The sequence below is a fragment of the Motacilla alba genome, chromosome 2, assembly GCF_015832195.1.
Source record: "Motacilla alba alba isolate MOTALB_02 chromosome 2, Motacilla_alba_V1.0_pri, whole genome shotgun sequence".
NCBI lineage: Eukaryota > Metazoa > Chordata > Aves > Passeriformes > Motacillidae > Motacilla > Motacilla alba.
Window position 1 is genome coordinate 144,106,891 of NC_052017.1, and position 13,001 is coordinate 144,119,891.

The 13,001-nt window shown below is 43.8% G+C and overlaps 1 protein-coding gene across 2 annotated transcripts in view; it reads right to left on the minus strand.

Moving 5' to 3' along the window:
- Window positions 1-13,001, minus strand: part of ST3GAL1 (ST3 beta-galactoside alpha-2,3-sialyltransferase 1) — a 78,937-nt gene that overhangs the window by 3,746 nt on the left and 62,190 nt on the right. For both annotated transcript variants that reach the window (XM_038163934.1, XM_038163943.1), the window contains exons 3-6: window positions 11,515-11,711; window positions 8,160-8,339; window positions 3,447-3,492; window positions 1,141-1,260 (exon numbers count right to left, since the gene is read on the minus strand). In XM_038163934.1, the coding sequence (XP_038019862.1) occupies window positions 1,141-1,260; window positions 3,447-3,492; window positions 8,160-8,339; window positions 11,515-11,711 (543 nt within the window). The remainder of the gene's footprint in view (window positions 1-1,140; window positions 1,261-3,446; window positions 3,493-8,159; window positions 8,340-11,514; window positions 11,712-13,001) is intronic.

Here is a 13,001-nt window from a genome sequence, read left to right on the forward strand (position 1 = left end):
CACAAAAATGCATTCCTATCCCTTAAGCATGATTGACCTCAGGAGGTCTGTGGCTTGGATTGGGAATCTCCTCTTCAGCTGATTTAAGCCACAAAGAGTGAAAAAAAATTTGGTTTGGTCCTGGTCTTCCAAATAATGACCCATGGTGACCACACTTATATGATTGATTATATGACATTTGCAGTTACTTCAGAGAAAGATGGATTTTATGTTCTTTGCATGCACCCAGCTACAGCCTCTCTTCTCCCAAAGGCTCCTTTGTCAATGGCTATGCAAACATCACCACTGATTTATTTAAACTGAAAGTGGTGATATGTCTGACTGGATTAGAATGGGTCATAGCCCCAAACCAGGTCCCTAAATCAACCACACCCAAGCCATTCAAATACGAGCTATTTTTAAGTTGGTTTTGGTAATGTCAGAGCCCTGCTCATTGCCTGCTTACCAGAAAACAGGCTCCAGCCAATCTGCTGTGACTATGATAGAGTCCAGTACCTTTAGGAGTATTTCCATCACCTCTCCAAGCAAAACAAGCCTTGGGGACCAAAACTCTCACCAGCAGATGTGTGTCCAGGACAGGGATTTTGCCAGCCAAGTGATTTTGATGCCCCATGCTGACAAGCCCATACTTGCAGGATTTTGTACAGCTGACCTGGCCTTACCCTAACTAGCTGAGTTTCCAGTCACCTTGGAGCACCTCACATCACTCAAACCAGGGAACTTCCCCAGGTGACTGCTGGATCAAAGGCACATACTAACTACCTAAAGTATAATCCCACAAGCCTGAGTTTGAAAATAGGAGACAAAATATAAGTCAAACTTTCACTAGCAAGATGGGCACAGATACCATTCATGTTTAGATGTCTTTTGATACCAGCTGGAATCTCTGTTTATGTTTAATTATATTCTCCTGGAGTGCATCATAAACCTCACGATTTGCTGACATTAAAAAAATCCATCACTGCCACTTGAACGTGTCTGCATGCTTCTGAGGAGTCTGCACATGTCTGAAGAGGTAAATAGCAGAGAAGGTGGAGAGGGGGAAACAAAGGCTGAGTGAGTGGCCAGGAGCTGTTCCTGGCTCTTCAGTGTGAAATGTTCTGATTTTTATCCATATATCCACACACAGACAGACTTTACCTCATCACATACGTGGAGAGCAAACATCAAAGACAGAAGGCCTGTGGAGGGGTATCTCCCATGATGCTCCAACCAGTTTTCATAGATGTATTTCATAAAAGCTGGATTATAAACCAGGATCTAGGCAAAATTGGAGAGAAAGTCTCATTAGTAAAATACTCTGGGGAAAAAACAATGATAGCACATCATTCCTAAAGAACACTGGGTTAGGGGACCAGGTAAGAAAGGAATAATAGTTATTCCTTGAAGGCAAATAAAAGGCAAGAATAAGTCCCATATTAAGTGCACTCAGGAATATTTCCCATATCAATAGCCCTTCCTTGGTCTTGATATCCCTCCTGCTTACAAGTAATGTAAATCCTGGAGATTCCTACTGAAACCAATGGGTATGAAAAGACACAAGTGAGATGGAAATTAGGCATTAGCCATTCAGCTCTCCCTCCAGCACCCTGCAGGTGAGCTCTGGGGAGCTGGAGTCCTGAACAAGGCAAACATGATATGCCATGACACGTTTCACAGAACCATGGATTAATTCAGGTTGCAAAGATCCCTAAGATCATCAGTTCCCATGAGTCTGAGTGGGAACATAGGAGCAACTGCCTCTTCTGCACAATGTGCCAGCCATGTCTTGGTATCTCTGCAGGTACAGATCTAAGGAAACCAAGGACCAAATGCAACTATCAGGAAGCCTATCAGGTCATGTATGCTTCTTTTATCCTGTTTTTCAAATGTGCCATTTTTCTATGCTGTATGCCTTTTTCTAACAAGACATAAAATGCATTTATTTATCTCACAAAGGTCATCTTCCAGAGACAGAGCACTTAAGATAAGACCTGAGAGCACAGTAAATCCAAGGACTGGTAGGAGCCCTTGGTTTAGAACACCCTCCCCTGAGTGAGGCAAACTGAGACTTTTCCCTCCACGCTGTGTTTGTAATTAGAGTGACAGCATTTCAGTGGTATCTGGTTAGCTGCAAGGCTTTTCCTTTTACAAAGTCAGAGGTTAATTGGTGATATTGCATCTGTGTGTAATCTCTTCTCACAGGGTGTTTTGCCTTGCACAGTGTGGGAAGAAACACAGGGTTCTCTTCTCATGCTCAGGAAGCTGCTGCATATCACTGTACCCTGAGCTGCTGCCACTCAGCTGTGATGTGAGTTTAACAACCTGCCTGGTGCTTCTCACAGGGGTTTTGCAGAGGTTATCATGTGCCTCACAACAGGTAAAATGAGCTTAGGGATTATTTATTGCACCCTAGAGGTCCATGGTTTGAAGCAAAGGAAAATAAACTGATTCTAGTTCAGGCTCTCACCTGAAGGCTTTGGCAAAACCTGGCCTCTTGAATGAAAGGTGTGTGCTTTAATTTGTAATTTTAATGCTCTGGAACTAATGTCATACTTTAACAGCCCTTGATGGACTAGACACCTGTACTTCTTGGGAAAATCAGTCTCTCTAAAGGCTGAGAGAATGAGACCTTTGTTTTTCTGGAAGCTAGAGGTTCTTCCTGGTTATAGGAAGAGCCTGCCTGGGTTATAGCCAAACCATGCAGCTACAACAACAGAAGTCTTTGCACATGTTAATTCCTTCATGGGAATTAACATCCTGCCCCACGGCAAACCCTGCCTCCAGCCTGTCCCTGTCTGTGCTCTCATGAAAACTGTGCTTGAACATTGCCTGTGAGACCTGTAATACACCTGGAGCAAAACCTTCCTGGACTTGGCCTGAGCTCAGCCTCCAAGCTTGTTTAATTGGGTACAGGTAATTACTGCAGCTGTGGGCTAAGAGCCTACCACCAGGAATTCTCCACTGACCTGGAAACACACAGCTTTATTTGTTCAGAGTTCACTTAGCTCCTTATTACAAGGAACTGACCTGGGAGTCAGGAACATCCTTGGTGTTCAAATATTAAAATTATTTAAGAAAACCTCCGAAGTCTCTCCTCAGTATCATTACATACAAATGACTGCAATGGGTAGGAACAGAGCAGTTACTGTGGAGGACAATGCTGCACTTTTAATGCTCCTGAGCAGCACCAGAGGAAGTGATGCAACCTTCAGAACAGTGCTCATGCAATGGCATAGCCACAAAAGCAATTTCTTTCCAACCACAGTTATTTAGTGGTTGATCTATGGCCTAAAAGGCACACAGGAACCAAATTTTTAGCTCAGCTGAGACTTTTAAAGTGTCTGTACTTTGGCTGCAACTTTTTATGAATGTCAAGGGCTTGCTTGGATTCTTACAGTCTCCCAAACAGGCAAAAGACCTATAAATAAATTAGCAGAACAAATCCACAAACCAGCTCTGCTCACCTTTTCTTTTTTGACTTTGATTTTCCTTGGAACTGGAACATATGTGCTGTTAAAGAAAAAAGAAAGACAGCACCATGATAAATAAAAGCCCAACTTATTAGTATTTTCATGTAATTCCAAAGAAAGACTTTTCTTCACGTAAAGTGATAAATTCAAATTATTCTAAAGTAGTAAATTCAAGAAGTTGTTGTAAAATGAAGCTGCAATTATGTAACACAGCAGGAAAAAACCTGAGCTGTCACTGAAGCAATTTTATAGGAAACTATTACGTTCTTAAATATTCAAGGTAATTATTGACAGTAGGACACCGAAGATTTAGTTGAGAATATACTATAGAGTCAATACTATGTGGAGCTCGAGACTTCTAATTCTGGGATCATTACTATTGCAGTCTTTGCTGTTTGATGATGAGAAAGACTTTCCACCTAATTTCTTGGCAGAAAAACCTTCTCCCACCAGGGGGAGACTTTTCCTCTCCTAATACTCGGAGCTACCACATGATTTTCAGAGTCGGTGGCAGCAGAGTTCACCAGTTCTGTGGTTATATGGAACTCGGGCATTCCCAGTACACAACCCCGCTCAGAAAGCTATTTCCCTCCTCCCCAGGGTGATGCTGAAGGCCTCCTGCAGTTTCCAGCATAAAACTTCCAAGTTACACCTTATGACTGGGTTGAAGTCATGAGTCATGTCTTGAAAATGAAAAAAACTTTTATCTTTTATTCCCCATATCTCATGCACAGTGTGTGCCAGCATTGCACAGCTCATCACGAGTGCTGTAAGAGAAAAATCATCCTGAGTTGGTTTCAAGTGAAAAAATTCGGTTGAGCTGGCCTTGTAATTGGAGTATATCCCAAAATATATCCTACACACTTTTTAGATGGGTTGTGGTAAATCACCATATCACCTTCCATTAGTTCAGTCCAAATGTTTTCACTTGGGTTTTGGTGACAAGGTTCCTGTCATTAAGGTTTTATTTTCTTTGAACCACGGAACATGATCACTTTCTAAACTTAGTCTAAATCTTCCCAAACCAGTGGTGACCTGGCAATGTTCTCCTGACCTGCCACCTGTGCTCTGGGCTGGAGGCAGTGAGAGAGGTGAGGGTGGTTCCAATGCTCCTAGGAGGTGATGCTGGTGGGGAAAGGGACACTCATGCAGACTTCTCACTCTGGTCTCAGCAAATATGCCCTTGCAGCTGCAGCTCATGCCTGACCTTGATCAGCACACCAACCAGTCTTGGTGATCCCATGCCCTTTTTGTGCTCATGAAGACAAAAAGGGCTTCTTTGCTGATAGCATCTCCTTAATATCATATAAATAAACAGGCTATCTTTTCTAGAAAGGTGATGTGGAAGAAACAAGAGGGCTGTATTTCATGGATAGATACAGTAGAAGACCAAAGAGATGAGTATGCAGTGTCATGACAGTACTTGTGGACACCTCTGATCTAACCAGGAGCTGCTGGAGCTCTTGTCAGATGACATATTAGTCGTTTTAACCAAGATCTACTTCATTGTTTCAGAATACTCAAGTCCTGCTGTCATGTGGCTGCAGAATTTCATAAAATGACACAGAAAATATTGGCACACTGATTGAGACCTCTGCTCTTATGCTCATGTGAAACCTGGGCTGCAGGGCAGCCAGGGAATGAGTGACCAGGAGGTACCAAACAGGAGTGGGACAGTGACACCTGTGATGAAGGTGGCTACAGGCAGTGTAACATCGCCTGGGAAACATCTTCCATGAAACACTTTCCAGGACTCCAGTGGAATCTGCCACTGTCCCTGTACAAAACATTCATTTCATTGTACAAAACATCTACTGAACCCTTGACCCAAGATCTGTAACATTTTGAGGAATACAGTAACTGTCTTTGCCAAACAAAGTGGAGTTTTTTCGCCATACAGATTCTTAAAAGATTTGCAAGTGAATGCAACCGGGGTATATACATGGCTCCTGAGGGCCTGAAAGCTTCCTATCCCAGAAAAGGCATTTCTTAGTCTTTTCTGGAACAATGCTTAGTCTTAAGGAGACATTTTTAGATGGAAATACATCAGTCAAATGGGACTGAGAATGTCTGAGATAATCACTCAGCTGTCAATTGAAGCTAATATTAAGAAAATATCAAGTCTGGCTTGTTTTGAATAATAAAAAAATTGCAAGAATTATGATAATACTAAGAGAAGAATATATTTAACTCACAGGTTTTGAGTTTTAGGAAATTATTTCATTTGGCTGAAATACAGAAAATTAAACACTGTGTAAAAGTCTAACCAATACAGGATGCTTATCTTTTTAGCTGTGAGTACACTTGGGTTCTTGTTAGTCTAAACTCAGCTGACACTATGCAGCCTGTGCACATGGAACAATGCCCAAGCAGACCAGGGTAAGGAGATAAGTACTTCTTCCTTTCTAAAATACTGACTTTCAAATGTGTTTTATTTTTATTTCATGCTTTCTCCCCTTTAAAAATGTGCACTCAACAATTTCCTTATACCCATTATCTGACACTGTGTGTTTAATGCATGCTCGTAGGTTAATTCTACAAGGCTAAAATTATGCTATGTACATTGTTATGATATGTATGCTTATGATTTTCTGCTTTTATTATTCCAGCTTATTAATTATGCAAATTCTCTGTTTTGAGTATGGCAAATATCTTAAAGTAGTGGTATTTCTTTCATGTGGTTAAATAATTGCACACTAATTTATACCAGATGCTTACCAAGCCCATGTATACAATCCAATTATAAATATATAATATATCCTGCAATTTATTAAGCAAAGGTGTTTTCCCTTTCGTGTGCTGTGACTGCAGTGTGGTCAGTTATATCTTCCTAATAGGCTAAGGGCTCACTTGAAATCAGGGCAGGGCTCAGAGTTCAGAAGCACCAAGAGCTTTCTCCTGGGGCAGGGACAGGCAGTGGACCTGCCTGAAAAACATGTGTCCATGTAAATTATAGAACAATAGAATCATTTAGGTTGGAAAGACCTCTAAGATCATTGAGTCCAAAGTTAACCCACCACTGCCATGTCCCTAAGTGCCACACCTATACATTTTTAAAATTCCTTCAGGGATGGTGACACCAGCACTCCCATGGGCAGCCTGTTCCAGTGCTGGACAACTCTTCTGGTAAAGAAATTGGTTTTGATATTTAATCAAAACCTCCCTTGGTGAAACTTGAGGCATTTCCTCTTTTCCTGTCTCTTGTTACTTGAGAGAAGAGACCAACCCCCACCTGGCTGCAGCCTCCTGCCAGGCAGTTGCAGAGACTGGTAAGGTCCCCCCTGAGCCTCCTTTTGTCCAGGCTGAGCACCCCCAGCTCCCTCAGCTGTCCTCATCAGACTTGTCCTGAAGACCCTTCCCCAGTTCCGTGACCCTTCTCTGGACAGGCTTCAGCACCCCAATGACTTGCAGTGAGTGGTACACTTTTCTAAGTGTACTGATTTTTTCCAAGTTATGAGTGTGTCTTGAAGGTGGATTTTTTTCAAGCCAGTTTATGAGTCTATGTATTAAATGCTGGTGATAAAAAAGGTAAAAGGAAGCTAACACAGATTTTTTTACAAGTTCAGGGAATCTTAATAAGAAATGAAAAGAATCTAAATGTATCTACAAAGAGAGAAAAGAAAATGAAGAGAAGAAATAATACTTCATTTGTTTTTTCATCAAAGAGTCTTAAAATTGCGAAGTGGGTCTTATGGCCAGTCAGCATGCCCAAGACACACTTTTCAAAGTTTAAATCTTCTGAGACTTTGAAACTGGGAAAAAAGTTTAAGTGTCTTGAAATATTTCTCTCTGGAGTAAAGCAATCTGATCTGCTCTTGCTGTCTGTGTGTAGCAGAGTGTCACCAAGCAACCCCACAGGGCTGTGGTTTCACATCCAGCAGATAACCTCACACACAGTACAAATGTCACGTATTTCATTCTCTGGATTAGGAAAAGCCAGCTTAGAGGAAGGAAAAGAATCTGCCAGCAGGCTTCCAGAAGAAACATGCATTTTGATCACATTTCTAATTCTGGTGCTGCCATAAATCTAGCAGGAGACAACCTTTACTTCTGACAGCACTCAGAAAAGAACTGGGGAATAAATTCCAGCGTGCCACATTATTGCCAAGTAGAACTCTTGAATTTAAGACTAAGACATGCAGGTGACACATAAAACATTGTTTCCTCTGCACAGTTCTCAGTCACTTTCCACCAGGAAAGACAGACCAAAGTCCTGACCAACCTGTCCTGGGGAGCTCATCCTCTGGATGGAGCACTAAGTGCTGTGGCCTGCATCTGCTCTCCCTGCCTTAGGTGAGCAACCTGCACAGCCCTCTCTGCCTCCTCATCCTCTTCTGCAAGGGTACTGACTCCCAAGGAACCAGAGAGGAGGAAGGATGAGCAGAAAAGCCCCAAACGAGGCACTGAACCCCAAAGCTTACAAGCCTTCCGACCAAACTGGTCACCTCCACCAGCAAAAACTCCCCTTTCCATTTCTCTGAGACCACTGGGAATGTAAGGGACTGGATCTCGATCCTTGCCTCAACAACAATCATAACATTAAGCTTTTCCTAGAAATCAAGTGTTTAGGGCTGAACTCTGAATTGAGAGGGTCTGTAAAGCACCCCTAGGCCTTACCAGAGGCAGGGATTTGCCCCACATAGGCCACCATCTCCTACAGCAACATGAACTATGGAGCTCCCACCCCTGCTGCCTGCCTTTACTCACAAGTTGATGGTGCCTGTGGTGAGAGCAGTGACGACCCAGCGCAGATCCAGGGTTTTGAAGGGGATCAGGATCATGCTCACATTTGCTGCCAGCTCTCGGTAGCTCTCAGGATAAACAAAGTGGTGAGTGGTCTTGCTCCCAACATCTGATTCGTAGCCAGCAGTGGGGGCACGGTTCATTCTGCAGCCCGAAAATAAGAATTGAGACAGAAGAGGAATTAGGTAAGTACAAGTACATGTGAGTTTTCATCAAGTCATTTGCTTGAGGTCAGGAATATGCTCCCATGACTAAGAGGAGTGCTATATGCAGGGTCTTCACACAGTCCTGAGAGGTGTAGGGGTCCTCAGGCCTGGAATGATCATAACCCATGTGATTGAACAGTAAATGAAAGCTCAGCTTTAGTGTGGAATTCCTTGGACGGGAATGTACCAAGCAGGTGTATCCCTGAGCACATCCCTATGTTCCCTTTACAGTCATCAAAAGAGTGGTGAGTCCATGAGGACACATCTCACTTCATCCTAAAGCTGCATCCTCCAGATGGTGAGGAAAACATTGCCCTGAATACACCAGCTTGACTTCTTGCAGTTCCATTTCCCCCTTATCCATACAGGTGTATTTGAATGTCTAGGGTCAAGGTAATAAACTATGCTATGTGTGACAATAAGCAGCAAATATTCCTTATGATTCTCCCACAAAAAGGCACAAAAGTCAGTGCCAAATAGACACAAAGACAGTGACAAATACAGGACGTGCTGCTGACCCTTCATTTACTAAACCTTACCTTTACTTTGCAATAGGTACTCCAACAGACACTCAGGGTCACTCTGCACACACATGGGGAGCTTTAGGTAAGCCTGGGGTCAGTGCATGGAAATCTGCCCAGGACCTCTAGGGCTCAGTTAAGACGTGTTGGCCAAACAGGGCTACCCTACCTTATGTTGGATGTATCAGAGATTCACAGAATCAGGGGATATTCTGAGTTGGAAGGGATCCACAAGGATCATCGAGTCCAATTCTTAAATGAGTGGCCCATACAGGGAACAGAGAGGGGATTTCTGAACTCAGGACTGCAGAAATGCCTTTATGCCTGTGTTCACTTCTGGAAGCCAATCTGGGAACACATCAGCAATTCTCTCCCTGATGCTTTAGCTCCTCAGTGGCAGAGATTTGCATATTTCTGTGGTGCAGCACAGTGCACATTAGAGATCCCTGAAGCAACTTGTACGAATCCATGGTGCTGTGCAAAAACCATGGAGAAACCCCTCAGTTGTCTCTGAGCAATTTTTTTTTTTTTTTCCTGCAATAACATTATCTCAGCTCCTGGCAGAAGCACAGGGAGGACAAGGAAGGATGTAGCTGACGAGGTAATGAGGAGCATCATACACTGCCAGACAACATGCTGCCCTGGTTAATGATAACAGGAAAGGCAAAATCTGTTTATCAAGTCTATGCCAGGCTGTGTTATTGCAGCTCTCCCCCAGGTGAATTACTTAAGTTTCTTCTAACTCCCTTCACGGGAGTTATTAGTGTAGTTAGAATATCCTGCCAGCTCGTGGATTTGTTACTGAGTTCCCTGTTATTGCCTTCCCTGCCAGAGACCCACACCATACTGTGTAGGAACACTGGAAAAACACAGGATTTTCTGTGTTTTGCCTTGAGATTAGTCAGTCAAATGTATAAAATATGGGTCTTTCTTTCCATCAAGACAAAAGCAAGGCTGCCCTCAGGTCCATGTACCTTTCCTGCCAGCTGTGGTGGGGCTGTCGGTGCCATATGGCAGAAGGAAGAGCTCACACCCAGCCTCAGCAGGAAGGACCAAGCAGGAACTTCCTTCTGTTGGAAAGCAGGTAATTATACAAATAAAAGTGGGCTCTTTGGAAGGAAAGGTGCCCCCTCAGACTCCTTGGCTCTCTCCTGCACTTGGCTGTATTGCCAGAGCATGTGGAAATGAATTTCAGGTCACCAGAGATTTTGTGTTTGATGCAGAGAGGGATCACCTTTTCTGCACAAACTCCCCCGGTGAATCCTAAAACCTTGTACAATCCTTTCAGATCTGGTTTAAGATTGCTCAAATATAAATCTGAGACTGAAAGGTTCACTAAGTCATCCAGAGTTTTGCCCTTGCCAGGGATGGCTGGCTATGGGAAGGCCTCGGAGCAGAAACATGCACCTGGGTGTGTTACTCTTTAGTCATTACTGCCAGCTTTTGAGTCCAGCAAGGTCTTTTCTGCAGGGGTCTGGAAATGTAAGACAGGCAATATAAGAATGTCCACAGAGGAATGGGCCTGTCTCCATATGGAAGGACACAGAGTTAAGCATAAATGCACCACAGCTTCCCACAATTGCAGCTGTCCCACATTTACAACCTGTAGGAACAATGTAGAGGGCTCTCCCTTTCCCTTCATGGATCTGAAAGCCAGGTTGGTGCCTCTGCCTTTGGGGAGGTACTGTTGGCAGAGAGCAAGACATGCAACTGCAGGAAGCAACTCCTGATATGATTTGTGAAGATACAGGTGTCACCTGAAGACGCTATGCCATGCTCAAGCCACATCAGAAGCCAAGGTGGCTTAACAGTTCAAACAGTGTTGATCTTCTGTTGATTTGTTCCTGACTTCAGTGCACAGCTTCCTACCAAGGGTTTTGTTGCTTTTGAGAGAATAATCCCACATGTGGCATTTCAAGAGCAATCCCTCCCTTCCCGCCCTTTACTGCTTTCCAAATTGTACTGTGCTGGCAGCCGTGGTGTGAAAGGCAGATGACACGTTGCAAATGAACTTAGTACAGATATTTTGATTGCCCTCTGGATGATAAGCTCTGCTTACCTAGCTTCTGCTTGCCTTTCAGTGGAACAAAGTAGCTAACCTTGCTGCTTCTTGGAACAAATGGAGAAACAATGCCATCCTTTACAAATTACCTGCAGCCAAACAGGTGACTACTGTCCATTGAAAAGTGTCTTTGGCTTCCTCACCCTACCACTGCTTAGGAATGAACTAGTGCAAGAAAGTCTAATCTAATACAGTCAGCTAAATGTTTAAAAGATCACTTGTGAGCACTGGCTGCAGAAATAACTTTTACTCATAAGTGCAAATCTTTTCTTCTCCTGTGTTTTTCAACACAGGCAGTTAGGGACTGTGCAGAACAAGCTACAGCATCAATATCTAGTAATGTCTTTTTGTCTGAGCTAAAACATGAGGTGGTATCTCCAACACACATAGTTTATGCCCCTGAAACTTAGACTTAAGTACCAGGTTTCACTAGACAGATCCTGAAACCTTGTTTACTCACTTGTCACACCCCCAAGTACCAGTGAATTTTAGACAGCAAAGGCAGCTGTAGCTGAGTGGTTTCCACTCACCTGAGCACGAAGTCATGGGCGTCAATGTCCTGGCCGTACTGGGACTGCCGCAGGTTGCCCGAGTTGCCCACGACGGCGCAGCGCCGGCAGGAGTAGGAGCCGCGCTCCTGCAGAGGATCCCCGTCCCCAGGGATGACCCCAAACAGCTCTGCCAGAGTGGCATTCAAACTCTTGGGAGCTTTCTCTCCTTGCAGCTTCTGTTAGGGAGAAAAAGCACTCCAGGTTACCCACACAGGCAGCTTTTCTGTGAGCTAGAGATGGCTTTTAATGTCTCCCCAAAGAGCAATCCTGCATCTACCCACAGATACTGCCTTCTGCAGCACAAGGCTTCGTGTTGGGAGCCAAAGTGTGAAAAAAATCAAGTGGAAAACTCCATAACTTTTTAAACTTGGCTTCCTTTTTCTCCTCCTCCTCATCAGATTCCCACACTTCCTCTATCTAGCCATGATAGAACATTTTCTCTGAGGCTAGCCTTAGCAGAATAAATGTTCCTCTGGTGTTCTATAAGCCTAAACCCACTCTGGGTCAGGTATTTTCTCTTAGGATATGTATAAGATTTCTTTTATTTATTTATATGTTTGATTTCTTTTAACTCTCCTATAAATGACAAAAAAGTCTCAGGTGAGCTGATGGAAGACAGAAGTGGCTGATATCCCTGTCACAAATTTTGGCATATGCCAGGAGTGGGAGAGGGAAATGGGAAGTGAAATGTGGAGGAACTAGCTTCTCAATAAGAAACTCTACTAGAGCTTGCCCTGAGGGCTGGAGATGTATAATCATCTAAAAAACACCTCCAGGATGAAGAAAACCACCCGGACCTTGGTCATTGTGTCTGCTGCCATGCAGGGGAACTGTTCTGTAGCAGCTCCGCAGTGCATGGCGGAAACAATGGCTGCATTGGGAAGGTACAGGCAGGTGCAGGGCAGGTGATGGTCAGACACTCCCCTTCTGGGGCTCAGCTCTCTGAGATTTACTGAAGAGGTTGGCAGAACTGGCATGCTCTCAAACAGCATCACTCACCCTCGTGGTGCCACTTGCTCCCAAGCTCACAAAAGAAGAACGGCTCCAGCACAAGGCCAAAAAGGCTCTGTCTTGCTCTGCCAGCCCAGGGCATGGAAAGACAGGACGGGAGAGAAGAGAAACACCTTTTCCCACGACTCCCAGGAATGGCCTGGGCTAATTTGGCTTTAGTTTCCAATGTGTTTCCCTTGACTGCACTGCTAATTTGTCCTGCTATCTCCCTCTCTCACACAAACACAAGCAGGTGCAGCACTGTAATTTTTGTTTAAATTCTGTGCTTTTTGCAGGACTTTATTTGCGCTGAAACAAACTACAGGTCTCTGGAGCTTAGAGCTAGAAGATGACATTGAGAACTTGGAACAAAGAAGACAAAGAAATGCATACACAGACTTAACCTTCCCACTAATCCTTCCTAATCTATATACTTGTATATGGACTGCACAAGGTGATTAGGATGCAAAGTAATT